Below are 18,833 nucleotides of genomic sequence, written 5' to 3'. Positions count from 1 at the left end.
GCGAGCTTTGGCGTGGAAGACCAGGTGCCATTATTCTTGGAGGCCGATGACCAAACTAACAAGGATGTCCCGCTTAAACGACCATAACTTGGCTACGAGACTCCGTTTTAGGCCTATACACCGATTCAAAGCTTAGAACAAGACGCACGCCCTTTGTAGGACCCAAAGGGGCCTACATGATTTTTTAGGCCTGAAAAACACCATTTAAGCATGTTTCTAGACACTTTTATGTCTTTTGCTCTATTTACATTTTCTGATTGAGCTTTTATGTTTGGCCTATGGTCTTTTTCAAGCCTATTTCATTTGGGTCTTCTTATTTACATGTCTGCGTAATCTAGATGGTCATTCACTTGATACATAAACTTTCAATTTTCTTCAGAAATTTGAGTTCATCGTGAATTCGATTTGAAGCCTAAAGTTTGGTATTCATTGTATCAACGAACTTTAGACAAGATTATTCCCGGATATTCGTCAATCCATAATGTTTGAGCATTTCAACATCTATAGTTATAAAAAACCACATTTGTATCTTAGGAGCCGTTTACCAAACGTTTACTAGCAAGAGTCACCTCTCGACCATTAAAATGGATCAAGTCAACTGTAAGCGTTTATAACCCAGTAAGCATTTACCGGATAAGAGTTATCATCCTCACTTACCAGATAAAACTTTTGGTCCTTGTCTTCCCTCTTACTAGATAAGATTCTCGGTCCTTAGAAAATGTTTGTATAAAAATCACCCGTTGAAAAATGAACAATTCACAGAAAGTAAAGAAATGAGTGCGATTTGAAAAATCTACATACATAACATAATTATACTTGAAGACCATGGAATATAAGCTTCCACGAATCAACCAAAACCCACCAAAATAGACATCAAATTCATCGAAATGGTTTTTATTCTAATGGTGTTTAAAGAGGAAAAATAATAAACCAATGGCAATGGAGGAAGGAATACTTACCAAAACCAAGCTGTTATCACTTGTACTTTGTGCATTGCTAACTTGTACCCATTCAGCAGACACCATCTCTGCAAATCAAACCATTAGAAACGGTGAAACTATCGTTTCACCTCAACAAACCTTCGAACTCGGTTTCTTTAAACCCGGTAACTCAACAAACCGTTATTACGTCGGGATTTGGTACAAGAAAATATCCACCGGCACCGTCGTATGGGTGGCCAACCGGAATACGCCACTCACCACCACCTCTGGTGAGCTAACTCTCACTCCTCACGGACTTATGGTCCTCCGAACCGCCGCCGGCAATATCGTTTGGTCGTCGGCAAACTCATCAACGCCGGCGGCGAGAAACCTGGTTGCCCGGCTTCTGGATACGGGTAACTTGATCATCCATGACCAACATTCCGTCGATCAAGAAAATCCGATATGGCAAAGCTTCGACTTTCCGACCGACGGTTTACTTCCAGGGATGAAATTGGGCCAGGATTTGGTTACCGGGATTGAAAGACACTTCACCTCATGGAAATCCGCTGATGATCCGTCCGCCGGCGAGTTTTCTGCATGGCTTGATACAAGAGGGTACCCTCAGGTGATCTTAAAAGAAGGCCAGCAAATAAAATTCCGGGCAGGTCCATGGAACGGACTCCGGTTTAGTGGAGAACCCGATTTGAGACCGAACCCCATTTACAACTTCCACTTCGTTCTTAATTCGAAAGAAATCTATTACCAATATAATCTTATCGACACCTCAGTTGTTACAAGGGTAGTTCTACAGCCTAACGGTCGTATGGAGCGGTTATTATGGATCAATAGCAGACAAGAATGGATAGTTTATTTGACACCGGAGACCGATAACTGTGATCGATATGCAATGTGTCGGTCATTTGGGAGCTGTAATATCGACAACTCCCCGGCTTGTGACTGCTTAGAGGGGTTCGAACCCACGGCTCCAGAACAGTGGACCGTGGCAGATTGGTCACAAGGGTGTCGGTATAGGACCCCTTTGGATTGCGGGCCTGGTGAAGGGTTCAAGAAGTATACGAATCTGAAGTTGCCCGACACTCAATGGTCGAGGTTTAACTTGACCATGAACCATGAAGGATGCGAGAGGGTTTGCAAAAGCAATTGCTCGTGTACTGCATACACGAGCGTAAATATATCAGGGCCTGGTAGCGGTTGCTTGCTATGGTTCGGTGATTTAATCGATATCAGAACATTTGCTGAAAACGGGGACGATCTTTATATACGATTGCCACCTTCAGAATTAGGTAAATTACTATCCACCGTAACAAAATCGACTTTATATGACGTCAAATATGTCTAAATATCTTAATAGACTGATTTATAGGAGTTAAGTTTATAAGACCTCTTATCTATGTAAAGGTTTTACAATAAGATGACATCAGTCTTTTATGACATTATTTAAAAAAATGTCTTACAAAAACAATGTCCAATAAAAAGATGTGTTTAAGGATCCATTCTCAAAATTGTTCTATAAGAATACATTTTGTATCTAGACAAGATAGAACAAGACATGACAGAACTTGGTAAAATGAAACTGGAAAGAATAGAACAGATAAAATGACCAATTTACCCCTAATGAATTGGTTATGTATTTATATATTTTGATTAATTATGTAATTTATTAAATTATAACAAAATAAATATTTTATAGTAAAATATATCATTAGAAAGTTTTTGTTGAAACAATTAAAATGACACCAAAATAAGCTTACGTAGTTTCCAATTTTAATAATATACCTTTTATATATTATTTTTTATTATTAATATTTAATAAATTACATAAATTACTCAAAAGATAGAACACGTATAAAAATAATATTTCGGAAAGTGAAAGTTTAAAGAGTATAAAATACAATAAATAAAATTTAAAAAATGAATAAAATGTAAATAGGAAGGTGTATTTGATGTTCTAAAATAGAATTAAGTTTAGTTTTAAGATTATATTGGCAAAATATAGGTCTGTTCCACCTTGTTCCACACATAAAAGTCCTACCAAACATTGAACAACGATTCCTGTTATGTTTCGTGTGTACCAAAAGCATCCTAAAAGAGCTGATAGGACACTTTATTTTCGGTGATGACTTCATTGACGAGCATTACATTTTGTTATAGACTCTACAGAGAACAGTGAAAGCTCGAGCGGAGGAAGACGAGCACGGGTCATTGTCCCTGTAGCAACTGTCATTTTGGTCATACTAGTTTCCATATGCTTATTTTATCGGTCAAGAAGGAAGACACGAAAGCGAGAAGGTAGGAAGTTTATACCAAATATGTACGACCATAATATACGAGTATTACTAGTTCTGTCTAATAAAGGTGTGTATATAATCTCCGGTTGGCCAGGGTCACACGGAGACGAATTTGGGCATGATCGTGAAAACAATAGTGGCGAAGAAGACCTAGAACTGCCACTGTTTGGCTTGTCTACATTACTTAAAGCTACAAACAACTTTTCAATAAACAATATACTTGGAGAGGGCGGTTTTGGACCCGTTTACAAGGTATGACAGAAGTGAAAAGTTCATTTAGGAATCGTGAATATTTTGAGAACTGTAAAACCAACATGAATATCTATGACAAGATTCATCATGAATATCTATGACAAGATTCATCATGAATAATTAGTTCTCACGGTTCTCAAAATATTTATGATTCTCATTCGACAAAAAAAGATGAAATCTTTCAAGTTGTATACTTACTTAGAAGGTATGCTTCAGGGTGTGCTTGAAAACGGACAGGAAATAGCAGTGAAGCGGCTAGCGAAAACATCCACTCAAGGGCTTCACGAATTCAAGAATGAAGTCATTTCCATATCTAAACTGCAGCATCGGAATCTCGTCAAGCTCCTTGGCTGCTGCATCGAAGGAGCAGAAAAAATGTTGATCTATGAATACATGCCAAACAAAGGCCTAGATTCCTTTATATTTGGTAAATGAATCAATAGAAAAACTACAAAAGTGTCAGATCATCCAAGATATAAACTAAATGTCAAACCATCAACAGATAAAACTCGAAGCAAACTGCTTGATTGGCCAGTACGTTTCCATATCATCGATGGAATTGCTCGTGGACTTCTTTATCTCCACCGGGATTCTCGGCTCAGAATCATCCATAGAGATCTCAAAGTCAGCAATATATTGCTTGACTCGAACATGAACCCCAAGATATCGGACTTCGGCATGGCTAGAAGCTTTGGAAGAAATCAGATAGAGGCAAACACAAACAGAGTGGTTGGAACATAGTGAGATTCATCTACCCTAACCTCATTTTGATTCCTTCAAGGTGCGTTTGGTACGTGGGTGAAAAAATTGTGGAAGGTTTTTAGGGTTTTATTTTGACATGGGCAGTTTAGTAATTTCCTAATCTTGTCCCATTTTCCTGATTTTTGTTCCACGTACACTACAACAAAATTGATTTTACAGGACGCCTAAAATGTATAAACGTCCTAAAAAAACACTTTATAGGACCAAACCAAAAAGCGTGTTACACTAGGTTTATAGAACGTTGTAAGGTGTTCTAACAAGCTATTAGGACGCTTTCAAAATAAAATGTTCGTATTAACTATTTTATACGACATATTTGGAAAGAGTCCTATAAACACAAGTGGATTCCTATAAAAATAGATTTATAGGACACTTCTCAAAAATGTTATACAAAATAGCTAATAGGACACTTTATTTTAAAAGCATCCTAAATAACTTGTTAAAACGCCTAAAAGCGTACTATAAACCTATTGTAACGCTTTTAGACATGGCGTTTTATAGTTTGGTCCTCTAAACATATAAAAAGCTAATAAGACACTTTATTTTAAAAATGTCCTAAAAAATTTGTTAAAACGCCTAAAAGCGTAGTATAAACCTATTGCAATGCTTTTAGATAAGACGTTTCATAGTTTGGTCCTATAAACCTAAATTCTATAAAGTATTCTATTCAAACGCTTAGACAATGTAAGCATCCTATAAAGCCAATTTTGTTGTAGTGCTATTTTGGTACTTTTGTCCCACTCAGTCCCAACCTGTCTCGGTCTAATAGCGTGCCCTGTCTCCTGTGTACCAAACGCACCCTCGATGAATCACTTTCACTAACCAGAGATTTCCTGCAGTGGCTACATGGCGCCAGAGTATGCAGGACATGGTATCTTTTCAATAAAATCAGATGTATATAGCTTCGGTGTTTTAGTGCTGGAAATTGTGTGTGGCGAGAAAAACCGAGGGTTCTTCCACAAAGAACATAGCAACAATCTTATCGGACATGTAAGTTTGAGTTCAGTTATCCTGGAATTCATAAAACCAAACCAAACAAACTCAGTATATCCCACCTGGAGTTGGGGTCCGGGACAGTAAGGGGTTGTTTGGTTGGTTTTTCGTTAAATCCTATATGGATAAAGTTGTCTGTGTGAATTAATCTGTCTGTATAGATTGTGAACGCTTTTCATAGACAGAAGGAACGTGTTTCCTTAATTGGGAGGGACAACTTTAGAAAAAACTTGGTTTTCTGCATAAAGCTTCCCCCACAAGCTTATTGAAAAAGCCATTTTCTATATCATTAGCCACTACCAAACAGTCATATATAGTTGACTGAATAAGTTGGGAGTCCCATTAAGCAAACCCATAGATGTAAGCAGATTTGTCGTCTACCCCAAAGAGTAGTTATTTCCGTGTATCATATTGGTATTCATTAAACAACAAAATCTCATTCTTTGTTGTGTTCATTGTTCTTGGCAGGCATGGGGACTCCATAAAGAAGGCAGATCCCTGCAACTGGTTGCAAAGTGTCTAGTTGAATCAATCAATTTGTCTCAGGTTCTAAGATCAATCCATGTGGGTTTGTTGTGTGTTCAACGTCATCCAGAAGATAGACCAACTATGACTTCTGTGATTCTAATGTTGGGAAGTGAGGGTCCGTTGCCGTCACCTAAAGAGCCAGGTTTTTTCATTGGAAAAACCTCCGAAAACACCAGATATTCTTCGAGCACATTTGAAACAAGTTCTACCAATGAACTTAGTATCACAACTTTGAATGGTAGATAAATAGAAAGATAGATATATGCATTTAAACTTATGTGTAACTATGAAAATTCAAAATCATCTTTAGTTATGCTCAATTTCATATTTTCAAAAGTCAGAGTTCATTCTCCGACAACATGCAACAGGATCCAAGTCAGGTTATTTAGCTAAATGACCTCTGAGTCCCGACAAGGGTTTTTTAAATCTATGACCTTCTGACATGTTTCTAGGTATTCCAGGCATGAGCATACTTAGCTTTATTAACCATTCAAGTTCGTCAAATATTTACGGTTTAAGATGTCACGAAAGCAACAAAGAAAACAAATAATAAACAATAATAACTTAAGAATGGCCCAAAAATAATATTCTGGGTGGGTCCATGGAATGGCGTAGGTTCAGTGAAGAGTCTAATCTGAGACCTAACGGGTTTGATCTTGATCAGAGAGAAATCTATTACCAATACTTAGGTTGTTACTATGATAGTGACACGACCTAGTGGTAGCATGAAACACTTGTTATGGACAAGAGGCTGACCCAATAATTTCAAATCCAACATAAAACCATGGTGAAAGTTATTGGTAGCCCACAACTTGAGGCTTATAAGGAGATAGCAATTCCTATTTTCTATCCATGTGGGACGAGTTGTTATAATCACTCTTGCTATATGGCAGGAAATAGCAGTAAAGCGACTAGCAAAGACTTCAACTCAATGACTTTAAGATTTCAAGAACAAAAACATCTTTATACGAAAACTGCATCATCGAAATCTTATGTGAATTGGTAAACATATATGTGAGTTTTTATTATTGTTTCTTAATCTGTATAAAGATGAGGACCCCCCCCCCCTCTATCGGAACCAAAGATCATAATGTATCTAGACTTCTATATATGTTTGATTGTATGTAGATCAAATTGCCATTTTGTTTCTAGCTCAAGACCCAACTAAAAGGGAAGGCAATATCATACTTGAGAACGCATTTTATGGAAACAGATATTTTTTATCTGACCAAGTCCAAGTTAAAAGCTTGTAGCAGTAGCAGAACCACAATAAGTGGCAAACTGCCTTTGACTTACATGTAATATAAGGCAATACTATCAGAACTTTTGAATAACCCACAGAACATCAGTCAAACCATCTTTCATGATCCTACAACTACTGTAATTGTAAGTCAAGAAGTAAGAAATTTTCAAACTTTTCAAGGTGTAGTGTTTGGAAATGCACCTTTCGGCTACTTAACAAGATGCACTAGATGGGAAATGGTCACAAACTGAGAACAGTGAGCAAAATATAATGTTGCCAGCTTAACAGACACATGAGATATCCATAAGGTAGCGTTTGGTACACAGACTGGACCAGACTGAACAGGACAAGAGAACAGTAAGTGGACACAGACTGGACCGGACTGAACAGGACTAGAGTGGACAGGACTCAACAAGTTGTCTATATGGTGTTTGGCACTACTAGGACCAAACAAGACTGGGTTGGACAAGTTGCCACTGAATGTTGTTTGATGATTTTATATCGTGGTTACCGGTGGTAGTGGAAGAGGAGGTGGTGATTGTGGCAGACATGTCGGTGATGATGATAGTGGTAAAGGTAGAGGTGGCGGTAGCCGGTGGCCAACATTGGTTGTAGATGGCGGCAGCCGATGGTGGTGATATGGAGGTGGAAGTGGTGGTCATGGAGGAGGTAGAGGTGGTGCCGTGGTGGTGGCCGATGTGGTGGAGATAGGGGTGGTGATAAACAGTGATAGGTAGCCACTGGTGTGGAGGTGGCGGCCGGTGGTGGTGATGACAATGAGCGATGGTGGCCTGTGGTTGACGGTAGATGTGGTGGAGATGGTGGTTGTGGAGGACGTGGAGATGGTGGACAGTGATAGCGGTTGACAATGGTGGATGGAGATGACTCAGATGAGGTGGACTGGTGGAGGTGGTAGTTGTGGAGGTGGTCAGCGGTGGCCGTTGGTGATGGACATGGGACCATTAAACCAAATACCATATTATGGTTTATATCAAATGTGTGTAGATTGGTAATTTTTTTAGTTTTATCACATTTTTGTTCTACCTATTTTGGTCGAACAAAAATAACTTTTATTATCCCACCTAGCCTCAGTCCCATATCGTGCCAAACAAATTAAGTGAGTTTTTATCCTGTACCATATCACACCAAACATGGAATGTTGATTTTGTTCAGTCTGGTTTCATATACCAAAATCGTCCTAAATGATTTCTATTTTTCACAAGTCACAACTATGGTCCATTTCTCAAAAGTTGGAGAAACTAAGGATACAAGAAACCAAGAACAGCATGATTAAGCGGAAATATTTCAAGCTTGATCTTGATGATTAAGTTGAAATATTCACATAAACATATCAAGAACAATATTACCTTAATCTAAACAACCAGGGTTCTTTGAAAGAAGAAAAAGACTCTATCAATAAAGATATTTCCTTGGATATAGCTATCGATTTCTAAAAAATAGATTCATGTCAATTCTAGAATAGATTGGTGTCAACATTGTTTCACAAGACTTATCACGAACACCTTGTGGGCAACAGATTAAATGATCATAAACAAGAACCCTATACCAAGAAAACTACAATTAAATAATCATAAACGAGAACCAGAAACGAATTTCGATAATCCAAGATCAAGAACACATAAATAAAAGTACAAAATATGGACAAACCTGAGTCAAAAGGGTTATTTTCAACCATTGTCGGTGGGGTCATTATCAAAATATGGATCACCTTTCGAGAAGCATGTTCCAAAAAATAATCAAAATGATGCCCCTTTTTTCAAACGAATTCTAGAAAGTTGGAGAAATTGGGCGGACCCACATCCTGTTTAATCGGCGCCATTGTTGACCTGCAATCGCCCTCGTTTTTAGAGAGGTTGAGTTAAATGACTATCTCCATCATTCAAATTCTTCTCCAAACCATTTCTCCCATGGATTGGTAAAAATATGCAAAATTCAACACAAATATACAATGACGACCGTCAGATATGGAATCGCATGGACCGGATCTTGGGGATTGAACCGTTATGGACCTTATGGACCCGGTCTATAGATATTTCAATTTAGAATGGAACTCTTTGGCTGCGATTATGATTAATGTTGATTTTATGGTGTGTAAACAACTGTTTTGTAATAAATGGAATGGGCATATTTTAATCTGTTAGGGGCAGGTTTTGAAAAAATTTGACTTTCTACAATAAGTCCTTCTAGAAACTTACCGAATAAGTCACTTTCTAAATCATTAAACTACTATCAAACAGTCATGTATAGCTAACGGAATAAGATGTAAGTCTCATTAAACTCATTAAGCTGTTAACAAATATAATCATAATTTACAAAATTATACAGAAACCCAAAAATTGTGTTGAAAATATATAGAAATAAGTATGCAAAGGGGGCATTAGATCTATCTAGGTTGCAAATAAGTGACGGTTAAGCGATTGGATGAACTCCATTCAAGATAATTACTAGATGAAGACTCTCCTTCTTGTGGCCTCCGTCTATCGGTATAAAAACCAGGTTGTATCGGTTCGGGTAACGGGATTTCGCTACCGAGCATAAGAATCACCAACGGCATGTCTGGTCGGTCTTCCGGATATTTCTGGACACATAATAAACCTATATGAATCGCTCGCCTCACTTCCGACTCCACACACGTACCCTTCATCATGCCATCAATTAGCTCCAAATGTTTCCCGTTCTTGTACAGCCTCCACACCTGAATACCAACGGATACGATGTTAATTAATGCGTAAAAGATTGAGATAACGCGATTAGACTCACTTATAATAAAATCAGCTTTATAAGATGTTAAATATGTCTAAATATCTTAGGGGGGTGTTTAGGAGAATATAATAAAAAAAATTATTTCTCTCTCATTGTAATTATTTTTGGGAAGTTCTTTAAATTTGTAGAATTTCCCAAACTCTCTCATACTTTCTTCATTTTGGAAAGGGCAAATTGCATGAAAAAGTTACGTACTTTAACTTAATTCCTATTTATGATAACTTACTTTCAAAACTTCTATTTTGGTACCTAAAATGTAAAGTTTTAAACATTTAAGTACTCAGTTAACCGGTTGAAAATTAATTTTAGATTAAAAAAAGACTAATTTTAGATTAAAAAATTTATGTCACTAATCATGTCAGCAAATAAAACTGAGTTGGATATCAAATCACTCGCCACATCAACATGATAACTGGTTAATGCTTTAATCCGTTCCCGGGTACTTAAATGTTTAAAACTTTACATCTTATGTATCAAAATGAAAGTTATGAAAGTACATTACCCAAAATAGGAATCAAGTTAAAGTAAGTTACTTTTTCATGCAATTTGCCCTCTTGGAAAATCTGTTGGAGCAAAAAATTTGCCTAAAATCCCCAAAATCTTATTTTCTCCATTATGGAAAATCTCTTCAAAATGCTCTAAACCAGTCAATTAGAACGTTAAAACATATCTGACATCCTATAAAGCCGATTTACTACAACGACCCTAAAACTTACATGTCCAAGAAGATTGAGATCATGATCCGCATGACGAAATCCTCGGTTTTTCTTTCCACTTATGATCTCCAGCACCAACACGCCGAAGCCGAAGACGTCTGATTTCGTAGAGTATATTCCATCAATTGCATACTCGGGTGACATGTAACCACTGTAACACAAATCAAATGGACAAATGCAACATTAGCATTTGATTAGAAGCAATTAAGATTGGCTTAATGTGGACAGATATCTTACTATGTCCCCATTACTCTTTTAGTATTTGCTTTAGTGTCACTTCCTTCCAAACCTCTTGCTAAGCCAAAGTCTGAAATCCTAGGATTCATGTCTTTATCTAGTAAGATGTTACTAGCTTTTAGATCTCTATGAATGATTCGTAATCTGGAATCTTGATGCAGATACAGAAGTCCCCTCGCAATCCCGACGATAATATTGTAGCGCTTTGACCAATCCAATGACCGTCTTTTTTCTTGATCTGACACAATATATCAGATGTGTGAGAATATGTAAAATCTCATTAGATTATTCTCGAAAAAAAACCTTGAGAAGACAATGTAACAAAATTGGGGGTGTCCCAATCAACCACTTTATTGGATTTAAGTTTATATGACCAAGCAATAAAACGACCTTTTTTTATTAACCTGGATATCCAACCCGTTATGCGAGCCGACTAATCCCAGAACGACCACCTCTTTGCAGATAGCCCGGAGTCACCGCATTTAAATCTCTGTGGCCATAAGGGGATTTTTATTCCTCCTTGGATTTGAACCTGAGAGTCTGGGACCTCCAGGTACTTTTGACATTTGGAGCCAAGCTCAAAACACTTAGGCACCACCCTTGTAATAAGGTTATAAGACGCTTTTGGACGTCTTAACAAGTTTTTTAAGACACGTTTAATACAAAACATCGTATTAGTTATTTTATAAGAAACTTTTGAAAAATGTTCGATAAACACATCTTTTTATAGGACACTTATTTTTATAAGACACTTTTTCAAATAGTATCATGTAAATTAGCTAATACGACGTTTTTTTTTAATAAAAATGCCCAACAAAATTGTTACATCGCCAACAAAACATCATATAAACTTGTTACAATACCTTTTGATAAAACACTTTTTTGTTTCATATAAATTAAGTGTTATAAAGCAGTTTATTAGAATGTTTCGACATTTTTAGCATCCTAAAAACCCAATTTTGTTGTAGTGAGAGAATGGAGGTTCAAACATATACAAAGAGAAAAATGGTCCAAATCTAGCTGATGTAAGAATCTGAAGCAAAATGAAAAGCATATATAGTGACGAGATCGGAAGAGAAACATAACCCACCGAAAATGAAAGAATTCAAGCTTTTATTCGGCATGTATTCGTAGATCAACATCCTTTCTCCTTCCTCGATGCAGCATCCGAGAAGCTTCACGAGATTTCGGTGTTGAAGTTTAGCGATACACTGAACCTCGTTTTGGAACTCGTCTAGTCCTTGGTTTGATTTTACCGAGTGCCTCTTCACCGCGATTTCTTTACCTTCCTCCAACTTTCCCTATAAATCATGGAAATTATTTTCTCAGATGGTATATCATGAACATGAGAATAAGTAGAACCCCCTCAGATTCCTCTTCAAAAAAAAACCTTTATGAACAGAGGTTCCAACATATATTGAACAGAAATGGTCAAATTCTAGCTAATGTAGAATTGAAAAGAAAAAGCCGTTTGTTAGCGGCTTAATGAGCTTAATGGGATCACAACCTATTCAGTCAACTATATATTTTTGTTTGGCAGTGACTCAATAAGTTTCTAGGGAAAGCTTTATGCAAAAAATCATGTTTACCTTGTAGACAGGCCCATAGCCACCTTCTCCGAGCTTAAAGTCGTCTGAAAAGTTGTTTGTTGCATCGGCTATCGTGTTGAAGTTGAACAACGGCAATTCCCAATCTTTCGTCTCGTTCTCATTGGTAAAGTTGCGTTCACGAACGACACTAGTTACGCCTGTAGAAACAAGATTATAGTTTTTGCAAGTATGGACTAGAAATCCAAAAGTTAAGGTCTTATGGATATGGCATACTACAACAAAATTGGCTTTATACGATGTCAAATATGTCTAAATATTCAAATAAATTGATTCATATGACTTAAGTTTATAGGACCAAATAATGGTGCATCCAGGTGTCGGAAGTACCTTTCTTCTTCTGCTTCCTCCACCTGAAAACAAACAAGCATATAACCAAAAGCACGGCCACCGTCACCAGTACCGGAATGACGATAATTCTCACTCGTCTCTTTGCTTTAGCATCCTGATCTGTTGCATAGATTAAAACTCGACATTAGAGTCAACGAAATCTGGAAACATATATAGAGGAGAAATAGTTTAAGTCTACCCGTTATAGCACTTTGTTTGTTAGCAGCTTAATGAGCTTAATGAGACCCACGGCTTATTCCATCAGCTATACATGACTACTGTTTGGTAGTGCTTGATGATATAGAAAGTAACATATTCAGTGAGCTTTTAGGGGAGCTTTATGCTTCAAGCCAAGTTTTTTTGCAAACCTACCCAACTAACTATAAAACACGCTCATTTCATCTAAGAAAAAACTCTCCCAAACAAAGACCTTCCCGATCTGTACTAACGGATTAATCTGCAGTTCTGCACAGACAGCTTTATCCATGCACAACTTAATGGAAAACCTACCAAACAGTCTCTAACACGACCACTCCAACGAAGGTTAGACAGGCAGAGATTGTGCCAGTGTACAGTGTACAATCTCTAAAGTGGAAGACCAGATCCATGTTAGAATATGTGAAACCCCATTACACTCCAAAAAAGCCTAATGGAATGTTCCAACATATACAGAGGAGAAATGGTCCAAATCTAACCGATGTGAGACTCTAAAAGAAATGAACGTATACGAAATAGGATCAAGTCTAGATCGATCTTACCTAATTCCGAAGCAGCCATTCTTAAGTAGATATCTTGACCGTCTACGGAATACGCTCGGATATCGACCAGATCATCGAACCAAAGCAAACATCCGCTTCCTCCTGATCTAACATCTAGATTTGCATAAGCTGTACAGTTGCAGTTCTTCAAGCATTCGGCTCTACATTCGTCAAGATTCATCGTTCTATTAAACCTAGTTTTCCTCGTATCCGGCAACTTCACACCCGATTGTTTCACGAACCCGTCTCCACCACCTTCGCAGTTCAACTCGGCTTTTCTAACACACCCATTAGACCAATATGTTGTTCTCCATTCATCTGTGAATCGTGGCTCGAATCCGCGCAAACACTCACAAGCTCGGGATTCCGCAATGTTACAGATACCATATGCACCGCATAATCCATAACGGTCGCAATTATCCATCTGTGCGGTCAGGTAAAGATTCCATTCTAGCTTTTGTTCGATCCATATGAGCCGCTGTATACTTCCCTCTGGACTTAGAATCATTCTCGACACAATCGAACTATTAGCAAGCTCGTAAGTGTAGTAAAGTTCATCGTCATCATACACGAACCTAAACGTATAAATGTCGTTTGTTTGCAAATTCGGCATACCACTAAACCGTAAACCATTCCATGGCCCGGAACTGTACTGCAAAACCGAACCTTTTCTAAGAAGAATTTGTGGGTATCCATCGGAATCAAATCCATTCGTAAACTCACTTGGAGACGGATCATCGACGCTCTTCCATGCCGTTAGATATTTTTCTAGACCTTTTCTAAAATCTATCCCGAATTTCATATTTGGTAGGAAAGTATCACCCGGATAATCGAAACTTTGCCAGAAGTAGTTCTCGGGATCAATGTCGTTTTCGTTTCTGATCACTAGATTTCCGGTATCCAGAAGCTGTGCTACAACTCGATTGTTTCTAGTTCTAGATACCGACGAGTTCGATGACCAAATCATGCTATTCGAACGATTAACGATCATCAGAACTCCTTGGTCATCGAGTAGAAACACGCCAGAAGTATCGGAAATCGGAGTTTCTCGATTCGCAACCCACACGACCGTTCTGATCTGTATCTTGTTGTACCAAATTCCCAGATACCGATTGGTCGAATCGTTGGTCGGACTGAAGAATCCGAGAACGAAGTTTTGGTCATCGGAAACAATGGTGTGGCCGCCGGCGTCGGTGATGTTGCCGGTTGCAGAAATGGTGCTTATTGCTGCTGAGGTTAAGAAGAAAGTAGAAATGGTGGAAAGAAACAAGAAGGAAAAGCCTTTCATAATTATGCTTTGATTATGGAATTCTCACAAATATGGGATTTTGTAGTTTAATTACTTGACTTTTTAGAATTCATTTTGACATAAATAGTCCCTAGACTTTAAGTTTTTTTCATTTTGTGGACAACATAAATAAATATTTGAGTAAATTGCAATTTTAGTCCATGTAATTTGTTGAAAAATTGCAAATTTTGTCCCCATGGTCTAGAAATTACAATTTTTGTTCCTATGGTTTGTAGTTCATTATTATTTTCCTTTTTTTTATAATTTACAACTTATTATTAAAAATGGTGATTTGTCCCGATCCGGTGGGGAACCCGGCCAGAACGGGGATGGGGATTCCCCACTAAAACGGGTCCCGAGGCTGGGGCTAGGGATCTCCGGTAGACTCAAACCGGGATCGAGGTCGGGGGCTGTTACTCAAACCAAGGTCGGGGCAGGGATCTCCGATAGACTCAAACTAACGGATATTCTTTATTGGGTTTGACCAGGGACGGGATGTTAATCCCCGTACCCGTCAGGGACCGAGGCCAAGGGCTGTTACCAAAAACTGAGGCCGGGGATTACAAAACCTGCCCCGTTTTCATGCCTACTTATTGTTGTTTAGGTCCTTGTGGTTGCATTATTTACTTTTTTGGTTCATTGTACTTAAAGGTAGAAATTTGTTCAGAGCCGAAAATCACAGTAAAGTGCAAACCGAAAATCCCAATAACAAACCATAGGGACAAAAATCACAATAAATTTTAAACCATCGAAATTATTAACAAAACCAACAGGACAAAAATTGACCAAATTGCACTTTTTCTCTCCATGGTTCATTAACAATTTATATTTTCGTTCTTGTGGTTTAGAATTTGCGATTTTCATTCTTATGGTTTGCAGTTTATTGTTATCTTTGTTCCTAAACTAATTCAACATGTAAGTACAAGAGACCAAAACAGTAAAAACTATAAACTACAAAGACCAAAACAGTAAAAAAAATCGTAAACCGCAGAGACCAAAACAACAATAAATTGTAGATTATAAAGACAGAAATAATAAATTACAAACCATCTGAATAAAACCCGTAATTTATAAACCACATGAAGAGAAACTGCAATTTTAACAAACCACATGGACCAAAAATGTAATTCACTCTAAATATTTTCATTGCCAAAGTATGAACATGAGAAAAAGTATTTGAGGATTGTGGTCTCTTTTATGCTTTGACATTGAATCATTCAAATCAATTTGAACCACCACAGAGAGCTTATCTCATTAATGCTTGACTTTGACTTTGATTTTTTTTCAAAATTACCATGACATCAGCGCTCGTCATCTATTTTCATTGTTTAACTTCTTATAAAACTTTACTGTTCCAGATATTGGTATAAAAGATCGTTCTATCAGTATTGCATTTTAAAGGTAAAAAACGTGTTCTTAGTAGTCGTTACTGTCTCTATTGTTTTTTTAATTACATATATCTATTATAAGATTTAAACCCACAACAATTTTGGACTTTTGATATGATAGTTGGATTTATTTTCGTTACCAGCGAAAAATGACCCTTATCTGACATTGTGTCATATTTTTTGCCACATCTAGAGGTAGACCCTTAAGGGTTTGTTTCATTTGCATGATTGTTTTTTGAGGGATTTGGGTTTAAATGAATTTGAAATCATTTGTGTGTTTGGTCTGTAGGATTTGGAATGAAATTGGATTTCATTATTTATAAATAATTTATAGAAAATATTGTAAATAAATATAAAAATAATTATATTACATTTTTATTAATTGATTATTACAAAACAAATATTTTTTAAAAAAAATTTAAGACCATATTGCATACAATCCTAGGAAATTCCATGAAATTTCGAGCATTCCGTAAGGATTTCAAAATCCTATGTTTGAAAGATTTCAGTTAAATCATAAGATTTCAAATCCGGACAATCCAACAAACCAAACATGAGATTAAAATGGATTTGAAAGGCAAATCCCCCAAATCCATTACATTCCTTCAAACCAAATGGGACCATAGACTTTTCTAGTCCATTTAAAAAAAAATCACGTTGTGACTTGAATGCATATGAAACAAACATATTGTGAAACAAATATATGTCCATCAATATATTAAATACTAACCTTATATGAGAAAAAATGAAATTGACCAAAATAGACAATCTCTCCAACCATATTCTCTTTTTAGCACCCAAGGGCCTTTGGCCTAGTGGTATTGTAGTCTTTGGCCTCCTAGGAGATCAAGGGTTCAAACCTCACCAAATGTGAGGAGGGTGTGTGAGTTTATTTGTTGCATTTGCAGTATATAAATATTATATACTTCAAAAAAAAATTCACTTTTTAGCTGTTTTATCGATCGAATTCTCATTTTAGCTAGAGTTTACGCAAATTGACATTCAAATTATTATTATTTTTCCTTCTTTTAGAATCTGAAATCGGTTTACATGAATGCGTAAAGCATTTGCATAAACTTTGGTTAAAAAGGGGAATTCAATTCCAAAAGTGACTGAAAAGTGAATTTGATTGGGGAGACCAATTATTTTGGTTAATTTTCCGGGAAAATCATGTAAACCAATATTTTGATATAAAAAGTTCTTACAATTATCATTAGTGATGGCCAAAATCCAATCTCGGCCCGGGTTGGAACAGTGATGCTCATAACCGGTCCCGGTCACGCTCATCAAACCTGAGCCCGTTTAACTTGATCCATAACTGGTTATGGATAACAGGTCCCGGTCCCTACCCAAAAAAAATTTACTTCTTTAAATTTTTTTAATGATAGATTTTTTTAATACATTACTAAATTTGTAATTGTGTCACTCAAATACACTTTAAAAATACGTTTTATTATAATTAAAATTACATGCAATTATTTGAAAATTACTTATTCATCATTGGTATCCCATGTCGGATTGATTTGAAGACTTCCCGTCTCTTGAATTTTTCTAATAACCTCTTTGTCATCAAGGTCATCAATCTCGAGTTCCTCATCATCGTCATATTATGAGTAAGTACCAAAAATTGTATTTTTTTTACGTTCTGTAAGTTGGTATCTTACACCATACTCCATGACACTTATATATATTATATAGAAGGCCAAAAAGACAAAAAAAAAAAAAAAAAAGGGTCAAAATCGCAAAAAACAGTCATATAAATGTTCCCAACAGTCGAAAAAACGACTATTTTCTTGAACTCACCGGGCCGGGCCCATAACCGGTCCCGATCCCAGTCGGTAGTTCCTCAACCGGTCCTGAGCCGGGCCAGTTTACGCATCACCGGTTATTATAATATATAGAGCTCTCAAATAATTAAATCATATTTATAAAAAATGAAACAAAAAACAAGATTATTCGAGACCCTTCACTCTTTGACAATTGAGGTTTTGGTTGAAATTTATTGCTGCCTTGAAAAAGAGGGTAACTTCAATTTATATTTATATGGAAATTCATATTTTATATTAAATTAAAAAGTGTATAATTAAATTAAATGTCACGTATGGTATATTAAATCATTTATTTTTCTTAAAATTATTTTATTTTTTAAAAAAATATTAAATATTTATTTTAATAAGAAGACTTTCTTTTAAAAAATATTAACGGGCGGACATGAGCAATGTACTTGCCCAGCCTGTTTATATTTTATAGTTAATATTTTTTTTACCATTGATTAAAATTATATTAGATATTTTAAAAATTAAATTATTAAAGTTAAGGATAAGACTCTTTGGTTATTTTTGAGAACCTAAAAAGATAAAGGATTGTTTGTTTACTTCTTCACGTGAATATTAATGTTATACATAAAAAATAGTAATGCATTATTGATTTTATGAAAGTCTGAATTTCGTTTTTCATTTCTTTCTCCACTTGTTGAGATCCATGTGTCACTTTAGTTTCTTAAAATTTTAATTGCAACGGTGTTTTTCTTTATTTTTTGGTTTCACATTTGTTAATTAATTGTCAGTGATCAAGTTTATAAATTTATAAAAGTTACACTTTTTAGACATGTTGGTCCGTGGGCAAGCCCGACCCGTTTATAGGATAAACAATGGAAAGTTGTGAAGCCCGAAAAGAAGGGTTTGAATTTACAATATTAGACTCGTTGGATAAACA

At 36.4% G+C, this 18,833-nt stretch overlaps 2 protein-coding genes across 5 annotated transcripts; one reads left to right on the top strand and one right to left on the bottom strand.

Moving 5' to 3' along the window:
• Nucleotides 1–939: 939 nt before the first annotated feature.
• LOC112504923 (G-type lectin S-receptor-like serine/threonine-protein kinase At4g27290) lies at nucleotides 940–6,013 on the top strand. Of its 4 annotated transcripts, none has more exons than XM_025108892.1 (7): nucleotides 940–2,227; nucleotides 3,096–3,233; nucleotides 3,327–3,484; nucleotides 3,701–3,911; nucleotides 3,987–4,224; nucleotides 5,086–5,236; nucleotides 5,708–6,013. In XM_025108892.1, the coding sequence occupies exons 1-7, from the start codon at nucleotides 940–942 to the stop codon at nucleotides 6,011–6,013; spliced, it is 2,490 nt and encodes an 829-aa protein (XP_024964660.1). The 4 variants fall into 4 exon arrangements, with proteins under 4 accessions (XP_024964660.1, XP_024964665.1, XP_024964655.1 ...); XM_025108897.1 differs by having other exon boundaries at nucleotides 3,096–3,240; nucleotides 3,370–3,484; XM_025108887.1 differs by having other exon boundaries at nucleotides 940–2,263; nucleotides 3,084–3,233.
• Nucleotides 6,014–9,414: 3,401 nt separating this feature from the next.
• LOC112504957 (G-type lectin S-receptor-like serine/threonine-protein kinase At4g27290) lies at nucleotides 9,415–14,730 on the bottom strand. The gene is made up of 7 exons (XM_025108914.1): nucleotides 13,443–14,730; nucleotides 12,685–12,804; nucleotides 12,337–12,494; nucleotides 11,838–12,048; nucleotides 10,748–10,985; nucleotides 10,511–10,661; nucleotides 9,415–9,726 (listed from the first exon to the last, which is right to left on the bottom strand). The coding sequence occupies exons 1-7, from the start codon at nucleotides 14,728–14,730 to the stop codon at nucleotides 9,415–9,417; spliced, it is 2,478 nt and encodes an 825-aa protein (XP_024964682.1).
• Between the last annotated feature and the right edge of the window lie 4,103 nt (nucleotides 14,731–18,833).

This window comes from Cynara cardunculus, assembly GCF_001531365.2.
Source record: "Cynara cardunculus var. scolymus isolate 2C chromosome LG 2, CcrdV1, whole genome shotgun sequence".
NCBI lineage: Eukaryota > Viridiplantae > Streptophyta > Magnoliopsida > Asterales > Asteraceae > Cynara > Cynara cardunculus.
Note: the sequence above shows the minus strand (reverse complement) of the source record. Positions and strands in the feature narration are given on the sequence as shown.

Coding starts and splice junctions, on each gene's coding strand:
- LOC112504957 (XM_025108914.1), bottom strand. CDS start 14,730: ATGAAAGGCTTTTCCTTCTTGTTTCTTTCCACCATTTCTACTTTCTTC. Junction 12,495..12,684: donor GAGGAAGCAGAAGAAGAAAG/GTACTTCCGACA, acceptor TTGTTTCTACAG/GCGTAACTAGTGTCGTTCGT. Junction 10,986..11,837: donor CTTGAATTCTTTCATTTTCG/GTGGGTTATGTT, acceptor ATATTGTGTCAG/ATCAAGAAAAAAGACGGTCA.
- LOC112504923 (XM_025108882.1), top strand. CDS start 940: ATGGAGGAAGGAATACTTACCAAAACCAAGCTGTTATCACTTGTACTT. Junction 3,485..3,700: donor GTTTTGGACCCGTTTACAAG/GTATGACAGAAG, acceptor GGTATGCTTCAG/GGTGTGCTTGAAAACGGACA. Junction 4,225..5,085: donor AACAGAGTGGTTGGAACATA/GTGAGATTCATC, acceptor GATTTCCTGCAG/TGGCTACATGGCGCCAGAGT.